General features: G+C 43.8%; 1 protein-coding gene and 1 long non-coding RNA gene across 9 annotated transcripts in view; both read left to right on the top strand.

Annotated features, from left to right (window-relative positions):
• Nucleotides 1-19,795, top strand: part of LOC134009869 (uncharacterized) — a 636,131-nt gene that overhangs the window by 286,208 nt on the left and 330,128 nt on the right. The gene's annotated exons all lie outside the window — the stretch shown is intronic.
• nrxn2b (neurexin 2b) overlaps nt 1-19,795 on the top strand; it is a 532,900-nt gene that overhangs the window by 229,871 nt on the left and 283,234 nt on the right. For all 8 annotated transcript variants that reach the window (XM_062449593.1, XM_062449592.1, XM_062449591.1 and 5 more), the window contains one exon: nt 5,338-5,639. In XM_062449593.1, the coding sequence (XP_062305577.1) occupies nt 5,338-5,639 (302 nt within the window). The remainder of the gene's footprint in view (nt 1-5,337; nt 5,640-19,795) is intronic.

Raw genomic sequence — 19,795 nt, 5'->3', positions numbered from 1 at the left:
CCAGAGGTACAAAGACGACTCGACATCTGCAAATGAGGTGGGTAGACAGCAAATTATACCCTTCATTATGGCGAGCGCAATCAGTCCACGGATCAATATACAGTAATCATCAGTTCTGCTGAAAGGGGAGGCAGCGGCTGAGAGGCAAGACATTGTTCTCTCTGCTTTTTGTCGAAAGGGCCCAGATGCCGTCGATTCAGAGACATGGAGACCTAATCTGTGAATTAGCTAACGTTGCGCCTCAGGCGAGGTCAGCTTTGGGGAGAATCAATAGCTCTGTATAAGAGATGAACATCGTAGTAATTACACTGTAGTCAATAATACTGAGATGAGGAAGGTCAAAGTTCAAACTTGGTGCTACCCTCCAAATAGACTTATTCTTTAAAACCCCAGTGCAAACTTCTGTATGTATACTTAATGTAGCGTGTAGTGAATTATTGATTTGTACTGTATATGAAGTATTGTAAGAGATGTGTTCAGCATTTTTTAAGGGAAATATGTTGAAATGTGTTTTCCTTTAGTCACACTTTGTAAAGTGAGGAAGTCATTTTGTCTTAGCGGAAAGAAAGTTATTGGCTTGCCTGAGCTTAGAATACAGTTTAGAATTCAGTTTCTTCCGGGGCTTTTTTGGTAAGGACAGCTGACATTTTAGATTTATATCTGAGGGAAAGAAAAATCCATGTGGAGTGGAACAGGGAGACAGGAGATCTGAACAACACGTATCAATCATGTTGTCTTATCATCTTTTTCTTTCTGTCCCTGCTGACAAGAACCCCAAAACACACACAAACTCACAACCACACAAACACACACACAGTACATGCACTCACAGACACAAGCAGAAACACACGTAAACATACACCCCCCCCCCCCCCCCACACACAGACACACTCAGTCATTTCAAAATCTGTCTTCATCCTTCTCTATTTTCCCTATTGCCCCCCACCCCTTCTCCCCCCTCTCCCTACCTCCCTCGCTTTCACTCCTCCGGGCTACAACTCTCCGTTTTGACCTCCCCTCATGCCTCACTCGAACGCCATATGTGTGTCTGTCTGGGTAGGTTCTTTGTCACTGCCCCGCCTCAGAGCGGGCATACAAACAGCGGTTACCCTGGCTTTGCTGCAGGGCTACCATCGGACACTAACCATCTCTGAGCCCTTGCACCCCTCCTTGAATCATGACTAGGCTTCGAAGCATTAATATACGACCTACCTTCCCATTGGCCACTTGGAAAATAAGGTGCCTTTTTTTCTTGGGGGCCAGAGGGTAGTCTTGCTGTGGTGGACATGGCTCTCTAGAGACAATGATTGAGACATCACTGTGGATCGGATATAAGAGTGAGCTGATGTCGACTCCAGTGAGGAGGACTGGGAAAGTGTGGATTCACGCACGCAAGTGCTCTTGCGCACCCACACACAAACACACACACACTCACAAAACACACACTTTTTGGTGAAACGTCGGTGCCCCCCCCCCCCCCAGTGTGTGTGTTTACGGAAGTAAACAATGAAAGAGCAGAGCAGAATAGTGGAAGGAGGCGGGGTGTGACTCGTGGGGAGATGCTATCTCCTGGCACGGCACCTCAGTAGCCCCTGCTGTGTGTGATGACTCAAATAAACACAAACACACACACGAGCGCACATACAAACAACCACACATATTCATGCACACATACCTACATACTGCACATACACATAGAGTGCATGCATTCGTGTTCACGCACACACACACACACACACACAAACACACGCACGCATGCACCCACATACACACACACAGTGTTCTGGACGATATCCATCCTGCTTTTTCTTTCTATTTCACAAAAAAGGCTCAACCTAATTAATACGACTGTATATATAAACCAATCGGCCAAGAAGCAGTATGCTAAGGTCCATTATGCGTTGACTAATGTTCCACACAAGTTTGTGATGGAGGAAGTCGTATCTTATTAAATCCTGCCTCTCCACACTTCCACAATCCAATTTAATGACCCGTGCTACACTGCACTCATATTGTTGTAATAACAGTCACTTTTAAGCATTCCCTCTAAAAAGGGACAGAAAACTGCAATCCCGATCGCCTGTGCCGATAGCGTTTCAGTTTGAGTCACACATTTTATTCATGTTGTGCATCATGTGTTGCTCATGCATCTTTCTGACTTCCAACTCAGCTCCCTCACTCCCTGACAGACCCTGGTGGCTGTCCTGTGAGTTGTAACCGCATACTGCTGAATTGACACGTGTCACACACCCTGAGTGGATTCGTTTACATATTTGGATGGAGTTCAGATCCATGACATGAGGTGTCCCTGACATCTAGGGTTTCACCCCAAGGGACACTGACAGTCCTTGGCCACAGTGGCCTGGAAGTTCCAACGGTCAGCTCGATCTTTGCGTCTGTGTGTGTGCGTGTGTGGTCTTACAGGTTCATACAGTATGCGTGCGAGTTTGTGTGTGTGTGGCGGTGCGGTGCGTGTTCGTCGATGTGTGTGTCGGTGTGTGTGTGATATCCCCCATTGGGGAAACTCTATCTGAGCTATTGAGCGTGTTGACCTCCCTGGTGAGCGACATGCCTGGTCCTTCCTGTCTGGGAGCGGCATGGGTGTGGAGAGGGGATGCACGGCCAATGATCCCACATGGGTTGGAATTCCATCCCGCAGCACATGCTAACCAACCACCAGTCCACAGCCCTGAGAGAGACGCCCTTACAGGGACAAGGACCAGCTTTCATACTGTAGAATTAGGGACCTAGGCTCTAGGACATGCAGGGTTGGATGGATGCTTTTGACGAACAAAGAATAGCACAAAGTCTTCTTGCTCATTTCTTCAATTGCCGAAAGTGAAGTCGTTTTCAGCTTTTCTTGCCAAGCTGCCATTTGCATTCCATTAAGAGTTTTCAAGATTACACTAGCACATCCAGAGTATTTGCCTCTTTTCGCCTTGCCTTTCTATAGAGAGTGAACGACCCATAAGCTCTCTGGTAAAATGAAAAGGGATCTGAGCGGGGTTGGTGAGAAGAGAGAAAATGAGAGAGAAAGAGAGAGACAGGCGGACAGAAGGACAGGACGAAAAGAATACATCTTTATGTTCGTTTTTCGTTTGAAAGGGGAGGCTGGAGTGGTTCTCGCTGTACTTGTGGCAAAGAGGGCTTTTTTAGGACTCTGTAGTGTGGCAGAGGGATCACTGGCTTATTAGAGCATACATGTGGATAGAGAAGAGGGCCTACTTGTATTTTAGGAGGAAGCCCTTTTGAGAGAAGTCCAGAGAATCAAAGGAGAGACGTCATGAAAGGAGAGAGGGAGAGAGAGAGAGAGAGAGAGAGAGGGAGGCAGATAGAGAGGCCAAGAGGGTGGAGGAAAGAGAGGGCGAGAGAGTGACAAACAAAACAGCAAACAGAAAAAAAGCGTTGTCTTCTTTTTTTAGTTCAGGTGCCAGGTTCTATTCTGAAATGTGTCAGATGGAATGTTTATTTCCCTTTCCGTCATAGTTCTTGGTATTTTTGCTCCAACACCATCTGACTGATGGACGATTTTTATGAAGATACTTTTTGCCGTGACATTAGTCTAACGCAATGACAGGGTCAGAGATAGCATAGCTCCCTGTCAGCAACTGGTGCATTGTGGGAAAATGTCCCTCCCCTGTCATTTCCTGTCACTCGTAACGCTTAGGCAGTGTCGAGTCGTTGTTGTTTTTTTCCCGTTTGTTCTTGCAGCCGTCACTTCATAAACATAACGTAAACAAAAAAGCTGAAGAAGGTTATTGAGTTCTGCTGTGTCTCTCCTATCCGTGCGATCCATTCTAATCTCTTTGACAGTGGACTCGTAGAAGCAATCACAAGCTGCTTGTTGCTTACACTTAACAACCTCAACAGTTTTATTTTGTACTTTTTCCCGTCAAACTCAATACATAATTGAAAACGCTGCCGCAGTCCATTTACCACGCTTTTGTTCTAAACAACATCAGCAACACTAACGCCCCAAGGAGACTATTTTCATCAGATTGTTTTCCCTATCTCTATCTCTCTCTCTCTCTCTCTCTCTCTCTCTCTCTCTCTATCGCTCAGTCCCTGCTCCCTTGCCACAATGACACTCTATATCCAAAACAAGATTAATCTGGTATCTAACTCACCAACCCAACCATCAACTAACATCTAACTACCTACTGTATAGCTACCTATTGTAAAAACACAGGTTTTAAGAGTTAGTGGTATACATTATTATTTAAAAAGTGTAAGAAGTCACAGTATGGGGGAGGGGTGTGGGGTCAGTGTATGCTGTAAAGTAACAGCAAAGGTTGTTATGTTCCCGAAGCCAGATATCAATATCGATATCCACTTACCCTTGGAAAGTTTTAGGTATTTCGATCTAGTTATTTGGTAGAAAATATAACCTGAATGTAGGGTTGTCAAAATATGGACTGAAGTGCTGTACAGTATCAATAAATCTGAGCTTAATAAGAGATCTAACTTGTAACAATGTCTAGCATTCCAAGAATGTTAAGAAGGAGAAGAAATGCTAATTGCACCAAACTCCTTTCAACCTTGCTGCTAAACGTACAGATGTGACAAACAGCACATTACTGTGTTGGCATAAATACGGTGTAACACATGCCTTTGTCTACCTCATCCTACCAACTCTGAGCTTGGATTACAGCTAACTTTCTAATCAGGTGCTCCGAGTCTGACTCAGCCTAACCTAGCCATCCTAGCCTCCCAAGGGAAATGTCAGCAGAGGGTTGGAGTGATTTGCAGTAATAGAACTTTGGGATAAACTGGATTAGATGATCCCCCTCTCCTAGGAGGGCTCCCCCTGATTCAGTGCTAAACCTCATTACCTGGGCTAGATCCTTCCACCGAAATCCTCAGGGACTGTCGGAAATTACCACCAGGAAGATGGTGTCGCCACCCGTCACACCTTATGTCAAGGGGGAAGGAGTTGACACATAACACCCATTTACGTTGTGGTCACAGAGTTAGGTGAACAGAGGTGTAATGGTCTAAATTGCATCGGGGTCTATAGGATTATTATGGGATGGCTGGAGACAGGAAGTCTCACTTTGTCTCCAGACGTGCGGTAGTGGGGTCTAGGCCAGAGTTTGACAGATGTCCATTGTGCTGGTTGACATGTTTTATTCTGGATGTGTGTAAGCTTGACATGCTGAGAGGAGGATGTGGGGTAGGCAGAATGACAGGAGAGCACGGTTTGTATGTGAACATTGTGCTGACATTTCTCTCTTTTCTTTTTTCCCCATCTGTTTTCCGCATTCTCTCCATATCTATCTCTCTCATTTTTCCTCCCTCCCTCCCTCCCTCCCTCCCTCCCTCCCTCGCCGCCAACAGGAAAGGAGGAGTCTGTGGCCACCTTCAAGGGGAACGAGTTCTTCTGCTACGACCTGTCGCTGACGCCCATCCAGAGCAGCACGGACGAGATCACGCTCTCGTTCCGCACGCTCCAGAGGAACGGCCTGATGCTGCACACGGGGAAGTCGGCCGACTACGTCAACCTGTCGCTGAAGAGCGGCGCCGTGTGGCTGGTCATCAACCTGGGCTCCGGCGCCTTTGAGGCGCTGGTGGAGCCCGTCAACGGCAAGTTCAACGACAACGCCTGGCATGATGTCCGCGTCACCCGCAACCTGCGCCAGGTAAACACACATAACCTCCTCCTCCTCCTCCTCGGCTGGTTTAACGAAGCCAGACTGGCATAGGCCGGCAATGTTTAATGCTTGCTTTGTCCATTTCTCTCTCTCTCTCTCTCTCCCTCTTCCTCCCTCTCTCTCTCTCTCTCTCTCTCTCTCTCTCTCTATCCATCTCTTCCCTTTCCTCCATTCACCTCTTTCCCCCCCCCTCCACTTTCTTTCTCTGTGACTTCATCAGTTGATCTCTAGAACAACTACCTCTGCTTCCTTCCTTCCTTTCTCCTGTCGCTTGATGCCCAGCTAACATCAGAGCTTTTCCTTTCCAGGTCAGACGTGACCCTAGGAGCAGAATCCTTTTTTGTACTTTTGTTTTATCTCCTTCCTGAAAACAACCAAAGATCCATGTCAACTAAAGCAGGGGTTCCCAAACTTTTCAGCCCACGAACCCTAAAATAATGGTGCCAGTGACTCGCGACCCCCGCATCCACGGAGGTGGTTTACGTATACGTGGGAGTAAAAATAGGCCCTGGATCTGATCCAGACCGGCCCACCAGAACCGGCCCCCGTATACGCCACCACAGCTTACCTGTTAATGCATGCACATTCTGTGTTTGATGTGATGCTAGTTCGGGAGCTCGATAGTTAATGCGAGTTAACCATGCGAGTTAACCATCTTACCTCCCAAGGGGGGGGTCAGATGGTTCCCTACTTTGGGAACCACTGAACTAGAGGGTACATGGGTTGGGTGGTTGGGGGACACATCAACTGATAGAAAGTTGAAAGATGACAGTCATTTACTCATTCATCCTACACATTTAGGGATGTCTTATTTTGGATCTCTAACAAAGTCTTCCCAGTCGTTGCCTGATGAAGCTGAAGCTGTGATCTTTTGGACATTTGCATGGAAGGGATGTCTGTGGTCCTATGCAATGATGTGGGCTATTTCAACTGACCTGGGCATTTTAACCCTGTTTTAATACCAGGAGATCTGTGCAAACTTGTAATCATAGACAATAGGAATCAAAGGGGGCGAGAGACACACACACACATACACGTACACACACATTGAGCAGCACAGGCAGAAAGGCTCAATACTGGGTCATCAATTGGACATTGCGGATAGTGTTTGTGAGATGCAATCAATTTCACTTACCATTGCCTTGCTTACTTCTCCTAGTGTTTTGGTAATTGTAATTGGAATGAATGGCTTGTCAGCCTTAATACTAGCCATTGTAATAGCCCCGTGTAACAACAAGCCCTTATGTGAATGCATTAACACAAAGAAGAGCACCAAGTTATTCTTGTCTATTGCTGAATAAACATTTACACGAAGAGTCCTTCTTGGATAAGAATCAGACAGTCTCAAACTCCCTGTACTTTTAATGACTAAGGAATTCTGCAACTGAAGAAGTTTTGAAAGAGAGAGAGAGAGAGAGAGAGAGAGAGAGAGAGAGAGAGAGAGAGAGAGAGAGAGAGAGAGAGAGAGAGAGAGAGAGAGAGAGAGAGAGAGAGAGAGAGAGAGAGAGAGAGAGAGAGAGAGAGAGAGAGAGAGAGAGAGAGAGAGAGAGAGAGAGAGAGAGAGAGAGAGAGAGAGACGGGGGAGGGAAAGAGACAGAGAGAGTAAGAGGAAAAAATGGACTTTTAATGCATTTTATGCAACTATACATTTTGTACACACAAACATAGTCATGCAGACGTACATGGTCAGGGTCAAATATGTTGACGGCTGGGGCATGTGTGTTCACCAGAGTGAAACAAGCTTAATAAGCTAAGAAAGCGGGACGTGATTTCAAGATTGCAAAAAAGCTGTACCCCACCCCCTCACCACCAACATCTATAAAGATTCAGAGAACAATGTTGGCCATTCAGAACTGCATAGCCCACAAACACTACAGTGCACAGCATTTCAGACCACCAGCTACCACCACCCCTAGTTATAATGATCCTCAGTGAAGTACACTACCAACAAGACTTGCTCATTTACTGACTATAATAAGCGACAGACCAGGGGGGTATTCCAGGTAGCGGGTTTAACAAACTCTGAGCCTAACCCTGAACTCTGAGTTGAGTTACTTTAAAATTGGAAACTCTGAAAACTCGGTTCCAGAAAAGCTGATTTGAATTTGTTAACTCAACTCGGAGTACGTCAACTCTGAGTTAACCCTTGTGCTGCCTTCGGGTCACATGACCCAAAGGTTTATAACGAACCATCGTTGTGTTTACCCAATACAAAAACAAATACAAATTATTTTCTTTTAACCTTTGCAATGTGGGGGGTCTGAGACAGCCCACGGTTAAAAGAAAATGCTTCACTTTGTTTTTGTATGCGGTAAAGTTGTCGCAATACGACGGTGGGTCACAATGACTTATGGGTCAGAATGACCCGAAGATAACACAAGGGTTAAGCGCGCGCATGAGAACTATTAAAAGCCAACATCAATGGAGCTCCGATACTGGGATCAACCATGGCACCCAGCAACAAAAAACCTTGTCCTACTTCACCACACTTCAGATATAAGTTAGATAGTCAGATATTTCGTGTTCAATCTGAGCACATATTACGGAAAAAAAGCAACACGGCTGTAGCAGCGTATACAATTGGCGTGGGAGACAAACTGCCAAGTCAATGCATACATTTGATGTAATAGCCAGTCCATACCGTTAATATTACAGAAGAAAAAGTGGGAGACTTAATAAAATAGCATGTTCAATGTTATATTAAATATAAAAACATACTACAAACAGGTAAGACATATTTTGCTTAAGCTATACGCTTGTGATTGTAGCCTCGAAGTCACCTTGGTTTTAATCATATATCGACATGATACAAAGTAAATATCAATTGGTGCCTATTTCAACTTGTAATAGCAGTTTCCCCCAACAGAATGCTTTTCAAATCAAAATGTATTTGTATAGCCCTTTTTACATGCAAGCATGTCGAGGGGTTCACATACGCCCATAGAACTGCCCCTCAACCGACCTAAACCCTCAAGGAAGACAAGGAAAAACTCCCAGAAAAACCCACTGCAGGAGAAAAAATTGAAGAAACCTTGGGAGGAGCAATTCAATGAGGGATCCCCTCATTGAATTGCTACAAAATACAGGAATTTTTGTATTTTGGCTATATTGACTATATTACGTAGATGGAAAAATGCAGTTCTGGTAATTTGCTTAATATTTTCATCAAAGGATGATGACGATGATGATTAAGATGACGAAGAGACATTGACTGCTGCCGCAGAAAATGGATGCAGAGAATTATGTATGGTAGCTACTGGTAGTTCTCTCCCCATGTACTTTTATTTACAGGCTTGTGCGGAATTGTCAGTTACACTGACATTATGAGAATAATGAATATAAAAAACGATTTGCACATTCTGATCCTGTTGAACAGAGCATGGATGCAGTATACAGTGATATGTTCATTTAATGGCAGGTGAATTGTGGAACTGTGAAATGTAATGCAATCCCATGTATTCCCAGTTACAAGTAAATGAGTTGTACAAATTGCACCTCATGAAGAATTGCCAAAAACTGACCAAGAGATGGTGTAGGCCTACTTAGGGTAGAAGAATAAAGGATAATCTTGAAAAAGATTTACTGGAACACCAGTTACAGGAGGATGCATGTAACAGGTGATGTTAATTGTAGAAACAATAATCTATATCAATATTAATTGTTGAATTTGCTGAATTTCTATTTTGACCAAGAGATGGTGTACTTAGGGCAGAAGAATAAAGGCTGATCTTGTAAGGCTCTCAACCTGCCCCCACCTCTCATATGGTAAAATCTGGAGTTACTGGATGGAGTCTCAACTTGATGGCTCTCACACATCATTGTGTAACTTACTGTGGCATTGCTAGTCATGTTGATAAGTAAGGGTCAAGATTGTGGTCTTATTAGTTGTTTTGGGTATAAAAGGAATTGTGAAGCATCTGTGGATTCTTGATCTCCTGAGACCTTCTCCTCAGCTCTGGCTTGTCCTACTCCTTCTTCCTCACCTCTTGCTTTCTATCTCTAGTTTACAATAATCATGGTAGAGTAGGTAAGAGTTAACTTTCATTGATTTCATTCATTTGCAATATGATTAAATTATTATATTATTTAACCTTACTTTGACCATTCTTGCTCTGATTTAACCCATAGAGTCGAATAACTGTAATTCCATTGGTATTGGCATTATTTGGTTAATGTTAATACACTGTTCAGTTTCCCATCTTCCTTTCCAATTAGTTTCAGTTGTTTGGCCAATATTGACCCCCTACAATGTTGAAATAGATTTGCTGAAACACCAGTTACATGATGGTACATGGTCACAGGTGAATCATGTAAATTATAGGAACAATAGCCAATAAACATACTCATTGTTAGATTTCTATTTGTAGGCAATGAAGAAGACCAAATACAATTTCAATTATTTGTCTTTATTTCAGTGCCAAAAAGCATTTGGTCAGTTCTGAGTGCACGTCCACGGCGAGTAACATTAGCGATGTTGGCCTAAGGGCTGACAATGTTGCTAAAATACATTACAGATTGTGACGGGAAACGGTAACGTTAACCTAGGTATTCATCAGGGAATTAAAGCACATCGAATCGCAGTCTTAAAATCCTCTCCCGGCGTATAACTAAGCGAATTAAATTTTGTTCCGAGATCGGTTGGCTGAACCAGGAAAGGATATCCCTAGTCTGCCAACGATATCAGGCTCAGAAAGAGGGAGGGGATAGATAAAAACGCAGAGTTTGGCATGGAAAACCTTCTAGCGAGCAGGTTAGTTTCACTGAGTAAGTTACCATGGAAACTTACCAAAAGGTTTCGTTACCTCTCTTTCTGGAACGGAAACCTCGGAGTAAGCCTCTTTTCAGGGTTAAACAACTCAAAGTTTTAACTAAACCTGCTACCTGGAATACCCCCCAGGAGCTAAATAAAAAATACAAAACATTTCATTTTCTTGGAAATCATTCATTTCAATTCATTTTCTTGTTTCATAAATTAAAACAAGGACTCCAAAATTGTGGGGATTTTAAAGCTAACTGCAAATCAAAATCAATAAAAGATGAAGCCTAGAGTTCCTTATTCTGCATTTCACCCATACAGCCTGTGTGTGCATTGATGCTGTGTCCAGCCACAGCGTGGAAGAGTGCAAGTATTGACGACATTGACTGGCCTTAGACACACATCTGACCCCATGTACTGCACTCTATCTGCTCTCCGTGGACCAATAGACCGGGAGACAGGCAGACACACTCACCTACATAGTTTCCATCCAATACAATGAAATTCTCTGAGAATAGCCAAGCTTTACCCATTTGACTATCTGGTTGTATTTCCACTCACTTATGCTTCAAAAATAGACACAATGAGCTCCCCAAAAATGTTAAATCTACTAAGCACATAATTTAGTCAAATGTTATTCTCTTCCTCTGTGTGTTTGTCATTCTCCGCCGCTCTTTTAAAATGGTTGAATTTGTCGGCCTCTTTGCAGTGAAAATGAGGCAGAAAGAGTTAGGAGAGGGGACGGGGAATCTCGAGAAAAACGAGAACGCACCAAACGACGGACACGTGCGGTCGATTGAAAAGAGCGCCGTAGCATCACAGCTCCACCCGATGGTGCTCCGAAATACTGCGTGCTCGCGTCATGGCCGAGAGTCACTGCTTAAAGGACTGTGGTCTCTGCGGTATGATGTGTGATGGGCGGGCAGGGAGGCACGGGTTGACTGACCCGAACACACGCGGGGAGACAGGCGTCTTGTCTTGCTCTCTCCCGTGCTCCCTCCCTTTCTCTCAGTCTTTGGCATGACGACGAGATATTATCACGGATGGCATGCGGACCTCCACGTTGATCTACAGTCCTCCCGGGTTCTCGTGGAAAGACGGTGCGTGCCGTGCCGCGCGCACGCGCACATGCACACTCGCCCATACCGTAAGTGCACACACATAGTGCAACGATGTGTCACACTGATTATGCATCCAACTCTTAGGTACATTTACATTTAGTCATTTAGCAGACGCTCTTACCCAGAGCGACTTACAGTAAGTACAGGGACATTCCCCCCGAGGCAAGCAGGGTGAAGTGCCTTGCCCAAGGACACGTCATTTGGCACGGCCGGGAATCGAACTGGCAACCTTCAGTTTACTAGCCCGATTCCCTAACCGCTCAGCCACCTGACTCTACATCCGATATTTTCTTAACGCGCCTCAAAAAACAGATGACAGGAATAGACTCATGTAAAGTAAAACCAAATACCTACTGCACATAGTAGACAACTATGAGAAGGTAAAAGCACATTTTGTGTAGGACTGCCAGAAACGCCTAGCATTCCGGTATTCCACGGTTTTGATCGGTAGGTATCATTCCACACCACTTACTGAAAGACTGTAACACAGTAAGCACAGTCAGGCGCTGTCTATCTGTCTGTGTGCTTAACAGGCACCTGGATCCCCAGAGGGTCTACAAGGTATGGGCAACATGATCCACAGATTGAAAAGTGTATGTGTGTGTGTGCATGTGTGTGTGTGCACCCTTCTGCAGACAATATGTTTGATAGAAATTGTAAGAGTGCACTGGCTGATATGTGCGGGTGTGGTCGTGCTTGTGTGTACGTGTTTGTGTTTAAAGAGGAACGAGCAGTGAAACATAAACCGTCAGAGGAATAGCCTGTGGGATGCAGAGCACAGTTTAAAGAGAGAGAGAAAGAGTTTAAAGAGAGAGAGAAGGAAATAGAGGAAGGCTTTCTTTTATTCCCACATGTGGCTTACCAACCAAAGACTCCACAGCTCCTGTGTCTGTGAACTGGGATGAGGGCTTAGCTAACGTCTGGAGAGAGAGAGACATTTGAACTCAAACATCTCTCTTTCTTTCTTTCTTTCTCTCTCTGTCCCTCTCTCTCTCTCTCTCTCTCTCTCTCTCTCTCTCTCTCTCTCTCTCTCTGTCTCTCTCTGAACTCCGTCTTTCCCCACGCCTGTGTTCTCCCTTATTATCTCTCTCTAAGGTTCATTCTCTCTCTTTCTCTCACCCTCTCTCTCTCTCTCTCTCTCTCTCTCTCTCTCTCTCTCACACACACTCACTTTCTCGCTCTCCATCTCACTCTCTCAACCCATTTACTCAACCCTTCTCCTGCCACTCGTATTCTATGGGTCCTTCTCCTTTCCATATAATTAGACCTTAGATACAGCCATTGGATTAATTGAGGGATCAAACAGATTTGTCTTGTTCTTAAGTGCTGAGCGCACAGCTCTGGGCTCCATAGGGCCCCAAGAGTTCAGCCAAGCACACACCCTTTCATGTGCTGGGAAACAGGGCATGCCCTATGTAACCTGTGAATCACCCGACAAAGGCACACTCATACATGAAGACAGACACACACACTTTGACACACGCACACACACACACACACACATATACACGCAGACCAACAAATCATTCTCAAACACAAAAAGACACATACACATCCTTGCACACACCCCCACAAGAGCACACACCCAAAACACTTATAACACAGAGCCTTTGTACTCCATGCTGCATTATGGGTAATATAACCCCATGCTCCTCTCATTGAACATTCATATTCTGCACATAAAGCATACCATCCTCAAGTACTGCTTTCTTTAATAAGAGGCATTTCCAAGTAGAACCGAGTAAATAAAACATAATGTATGAATAGATTTGACATATAATGGCACACAGCCTATCTAAGGTAACGTTGTACAACCTACAGCCTTTGCCAGTGCATACCCACCCAGTTGATGCCAGACATCCTAGACATCTCTCCGCCTCTCTCTCTCTCTCTCTCTCTCTCTCTCTCTCTCTCTCTCTCTCTCTCTCTCTCTCTCTCTCTCTCTCTCTCTCTCTCTCTCTCAGTTTTTATACCATCTCAATGACATCATCGGGCTAACGGATGTAATTAGGCTCCCCTCCCCCACGCTCACTCCTCTTCCTGTCTACTCACTTCCCTCCCCCCCCTCCTCCCCCACAATAACACTCATCACCCCCCACCCCCACCCCCCTGCAACCATCTTCAACCTTCCCTGACACAGAGGAGGCCTCCTTCTTGAATCCAGAACTGTCGGTCTAATCAATTCCCTCTCCCTTTCCCCCCCGCTTGCTTCGAGCCCATCCCTCGCCTGTAATTTGTCACCTAGCAACGGGCACGGTGTTGTTTCGCAGCAGAGCAATTGCAGCCTCTGGCGCAGGAGCGGTCTTAACCCCTTGTCTGCTTCCAGACGCCATTTTCCACCCGAGCCAACAATTCTACCACTGCTCCAACTGTAACAGATTTCAACTGTTCTGCAGTCTTACCAGTCACAGTCTAGTCAACTGCACCAGTGCCTATAGAACACACTCGAGATATCAATACAATCCAGGTTTTTCTCTGGCCACCTGGCCTTGGTGTAACTTGCTGTAGCTTTTTGTTGCTAATTATCTTATTCACAATACAGGCAGTAAGTAGTGTGATGTTCACCACTGAAAATGCTAATATCCACCCTAATAGGCTTTGTAAAGGTTATCATTTCTGTTGAATAGACATGAGGACACACTAACACCCCCATAATCTTCAAATAGTTTACCCCAGATGACATTTTAAGCATCCCTAATGGGTTGTAGCCCTGGGTGAGTGGTAAGCGTCATATTGAGAAGACAGGGGGTAAATTGGGGAATGTTAGCGGAAGCTAATGGTTGAGGCTAACCTTCCTTCGTTTCCTGGTAGGCGGTGAGTGGGATAAAGTGTTGTTATGTGAAATAATGATATGCCAAGAGAGCTGGGTGGATATGCTTTTATGTGTGTTCGTGTGTTCAACCGAGAGAGTCAAATAAAGAGAAAGAGTGTGTTTTTGTGACAGCGCGTGTATCCGCACGTGTCTATAGACATGTGTTACCGCAGCTCAACCAGGGCCACCTGTCCATCTGAGAAACATTGATTCTGAAACGAATGATGTCGCTTCCTCCAGATGAACATATCCACCATCACATCTGCGCAAACAATCCTCACACACTTCTCATCGCCCTGCGATCCTCATGTTTATTCATGTCATCCTACTAGACCCTCCTAATTACCTAACAAATCCCAGCATCATTAGTACGCTCTAACAGGTGGCTCAAACAGGTTACATCTTAGGGAGAGGAGATTGTCCAAAAAGAGAGAGAGAGAGAGAGAGAGAGAGAGAGAGAGGGGGTCGTTTTCGGTAGCATCAGCTATCTGTTTTTTCTCTCTGCTTTTTTTGGGGCGGACCAGCACGCACTGGCATGTCCGTCTGCCAAGCTTTCTCTCTCTCCCTCTCTCTGGCGTAATTGCACTGACATTTATATTTTCTACCTGAGGACATGCTGTCAATTTCTATTACTCGGAGCCAGGCCGTGTGTATTTGTGTGTGTATGGCGGGGAGGAGGGGGAGGGGTCGAAGACTTCCAGCACCTTTCTTCCCAAGAGGAAAGCTCTTTTGGAACGTCCTTTCCACTTCTACACTTAATTGCCTAACAGCACTCTCACATGCACAAGTCAGCTTTGCAACATCAAACACGTCACCCCTTTGTACACCTATACTTTACTATAGGTGTGTATGTGTGTCATGTGTCCTTCGGTTGACGATCAGGAGTTGAGATGAGGGTTTTGCTAAATGCAGTCAACGTTTGGGCTGAGGATTTGCATCGTCTCTTTTTCTTATTCCTCATTTCCTAATCTGTCACAAATAATTAGTATGCAAAACATTGGGTAATTTAACACCATTGAGGCTATTGGACTAACATCATGCCACATTTCACTAGAAGAATACTACCTATGAGAAATCCCTTGATCCTTGATACTACTTCAATCGAAATGAAAAATATTAAAAATGTTATGCCCAGAACGCAATTCATCTGCTGCCATCTCATCGCTTATTATTAAATAGCTCAATTGGAAATTTATAGGAGAACAGTCATCGGTCTTATAACTCTTTTGTTCAGTATGACAAATTTTCCCAGTGTGTGAACCATTTATCATATCCACAGCCCTAGTTAAATATTAATCTAGGTTACGCTTGCGGTGATAGTTCAATCGCCTCCATGGTGACTTGTATGTAAAGATCAAATCCTACAATTGTGCCATTTGCAGTGCACTCTGTCAACACATTCAACTCTCATATGGGCATTGGTGATTCCAAAGATTGTTGACAGAGAGACATGTCAATTTGGTTCCTCTGAGCAGCTACATGGTAGGATTGATTCACATTTTGTAAGTTTGACATCTTCCTTGTCATTTATAATGCATGGCAAGCACATGCCATGGGAGACCAAGACATCTTATTGAGATTTCTTCTTTTTGTCTGGGCTGGTTTTGTTGACATAATTAGGAGTTTTTGTCTCCCTGTGTAAACAATGGTGTCAGTAGCCTCTTCTGTCACATGAATCAGTTACTCGAGGGACAGCGGTTAGATTGTGGTGGGAGCCATAGCAGTATGAGCTGCAGTGTGTGTGTGTGTGTGTGTGTGTGTGTGTGTGTGTGTGTGTGTGCCTGTGTGTGTGATATGGGGGAAGGGGGGGGCTTTAGACCATGCAGTATACACAAACTCTTCTACCCAAACTCTCTTGCAGAGAGACTGGAAGAGACGGTGGATATGTATTGGTCGGGGTTCAACTAGTTTCTTCTAAAGTCCTGTTTACCCTCCCTCTCTTCTGTGCAACTGTCAAGCTCCCTCTTTACTTGCCGTTTCCTCATTTTACCTTACTTCTTCCCCTCTCTATCTCCATTTGTTTTCTCTCCCAAAGGATTTAGCCGTCATTCTTCTAACTATATTGTTACAAATAAAAAGGATAGGGTTTCAGGAACCTAGTGTGGAAGTTTGTGTTCAGTTTATTTGGCCAGTACTCGTCATTCGTACTTACAGTTCTCTCTGTCCTCATGTTGCCATATTTCTCTCGTTCTCTATTTCTCTGTGAAACTCTAAGGAAGTGATGACTGTTTGACTTCTCTACATCTTCTCTCTTTTTCATCTCTTTTCCTTCTCCTCAGCCATTTTCCTGGATTCATGTCCCTTACATGTATCCACATTTTTTGTTCAAGAACTTCTTAGAGATCCAAGATAAGTGCAGGATTCATACTTCAAACACTGTAAGATCTAGATCTACAAATTCAAATAGAACGTCCAATCATCTTTTTCCACATAATTACCATCAGTCAGTTGTCCTTGTCACCTTCACATGCAGCATTTGTCTTATTTAATTAGGCATTGTTTGGTTCCTGGTCCTTGGAGTCCCTGTCATATCACACTCATTGGGTGTGCTCAAGCCTTCGGCGAGAGCACAACCTTTGTTCTCTCACATATATATTATTATTATTATTATTTTTATTTCTTTTGGCCCCCTAAAACTCAGTCAATATTTGGCCTACATAGACAACGTAGGTGTCAAAAGTTTCGTCTTGGTAGCGATTGAGTTGCTTCTATTGGAATTTACGTTCCGTTCCATGGTTTAGGCTGAAGTTAAGTTTTTGTGGCGAAAAGTGAAGCTAACGGTGGCTAATTTGCTAGCCACAGTCACTGACGTTACTAACGTCACTACGTCACTAACGTCACGAAAACACGCGTGACTACCTTTGGCAGAACATTCGTTTCGCATCTGTTAACTTGGGGGATAGCTAGGCTAACTATAGCTTTACTGCAAGGCAGCTGCAGAAACGCCACAAGCAAAGAGGCCAGGGTGATAACTATTTACTCATTTTACTTTGTGATATGACACACAATTGTGATGTGTAATGTACAGTATAAGCTGATATTATTAAGGAAGTACATCTACTTTCGGAAACAGTAGTCTACTATTTCACTGAAGTATTAGCATCATGACATTAGCCTGTGTTGCCCGGGCAACACATACTACAGTGGTCTATGATGTAGCGTTATCTGTTTTCAATCGTTAAAATAAACATTCCTCACATATACATTTTCGTTGTAGGATTTATTCTGACATTTGTAAACGATGGTGAAATTACCATTACCTGTGGTTTCAAACCAGTGTAGCTCACTGCAACGCGGTAGCTTACGCGAGACACACAACAAAAACATCTAACTTACACAGCTGTTTAGGAAGTCAAACGGCGACAGAACATGTTCGGCACTCCCCTTACTTAAATCAAAAGTCTATCTAACTACTAACCTGAACTTCATTGCCACAGCCTAAACGTTGTCAATCTGTTCATGAAAATAATTAATTTCAGCTTAAACCGTACAACGGAACGTTAAATCCAACCAACGCAATCGCTACAGTACCAAGACGAACACAGCAGTAGTCTAGTACTGTACCGTAGTAGTACAATTTACCGGGGCAGCTTCTCCACACAGGGCTATATCGCATTTTGCGTTGTTACTGACAATGATCGCTACCAGTGAGCTTTTTATAAATGAGCGATTTTCCACTAAATAAATGTCAAGCTTATTTACGTTTTGGGGGCATATTTTCAGTTAGCAGATGGTACTGTTTGAATCGCGATTCCATCTTCTACTGCCGGGTAACGTCGTAGAATAATCTTCAAAGGGGGTTCTTTATTAATGAATGAATGCAATGAGTAGGCTAAATGCCTGAAAATATCATGAGAAGGGAAAAACTTAAAATGACGTTTAAATCATAGAGATTAGGTCAATTTTTACACCGGTCTGCCAAATTTATTAGTTTTGATTCAACGATGAGGCTGCCTCTTGCAAGGGAAATGAGAAGACATCTATTTCATTCTACACTTCACTCATATTTTCAGTTGTAAATGAGCAGCAAAAAAAATATGCTTTTAAATCTATGTAATCTTTATAAATAATAAGTATGCATTTTTATATAACATATACAGAAATATCAGTTGTAAAAATGTCATTCAAAAACGGACCCCTGTGCAACCGACGCAAGCAAGCACACCCTACAATTTCCCCAGAAATTGTACCCTCTCTAGTTTGATGTGTTGGATCTTCCTTTGTTTTTAGTGAGATTAATGTTGGAGTAGGGGCGCGAGTCACTGCATATGCAAATTCACACCCACAAATGAAACTCAGTTGTTCAATTAGTGGTTTAAACATGAGTCATTAGTTACAAAGTGAGTATTCTCAACATTACCGTGACCTGGTATTAAACAGTAGGCGGGCTGCACCCTCTTCACCAACCTAGTGACCCTCCAGGGAGCTCAGATGTGCATCTGCCACTCACTCCCACACGCACCCATACACACACACATGCACACACACACACACACACACACACGCACACACACAAAGACAAAAGTCAAACAGCACACATAGTAGCATCATACACAGATTTGACTCTGCCCACACACACACACAACAAACTTACATCATCTTTGTACTGTCAAACTCAAACTGTGTATACAAAGAGACAGTTAAACAATCCTTCAAGTCAAAGCCTGACTTTCCCCACTATACAGGCAAAAGGGCACAATTCCATTACATAAAGTAGAGTTGTGCATGTTTCCTTCTGTTACTTCCAGAGATAGTGGAATAGTCGGACAATTAATTAATATAGTTGAAATAGAACATACAGTACATACCCTTAATGGCCAGAGACATGGGTCTTTGTTGTTTTGGAGATTTCTTTATGACTGAATAACGTATCTATCTTTTTCAGGATTCAGATTGATGGAGACTGCAATACCATCGGTTTCCCTCCTCCCCTTCTCTCTCTTTCTCTCTAACTTCTACATTTCTGAAAGACATGTCATTTTCATTTACTTTCTTGAATATGCCCCATTGAAAGTGAATATCCCTAACTTTATAACTACCAATATCATCAATACTGTTAGCCATAATCTCTTCTAGTAGTCTATTTTAGCAATAGTAATATTTTTTACCAATTACATTTTGCAATGTTGCTTTATGGCTTTTTCATTCTCCCTAAACTAGCTCATGAACAAGACCTTGAGAAAAGTTTGCTCAGGAAAAAAAACCTGCCAAACATTCGGATACATGATTGGCCACTCCCACTGCAAAAGAAGAACGATTTTAATGGAGCTTGCCCCTCCCACCAGGAGCTTGCCCCTCCCACCAGGAGCTTGCCCCTCCCACCAGCCATGCCCACCTCCAGGAATAGACATTCAGAGTCATAACTAATAATGGTCTACTTTTCCTTCATTCCCTACCCCGCTCAAAAGCATACCTCACCCCAAACTGCCCTGAACCCCTCTATGTGAAAGTTGGT

Source organism: Osmerus eperlanus, chromosome 23, assembly GCF_963692335.1.
Source record: "Osmerus eperlanus chromosome 23, fOsmEpe2.1, whole genome shotgun sequence".
NCBI classification, from domain to species: Eukaryota; Metazoa; Chordata; class Actinopteri; order Osmeriformes; family Osmeridae; genus Osmerus; species Osmerus eperlanus.
The sequence above is the reverse complement of the archived record's forward strand: the minus strand, read 5'-3'. Positions and strand labels throughout refer to the sequence as shown.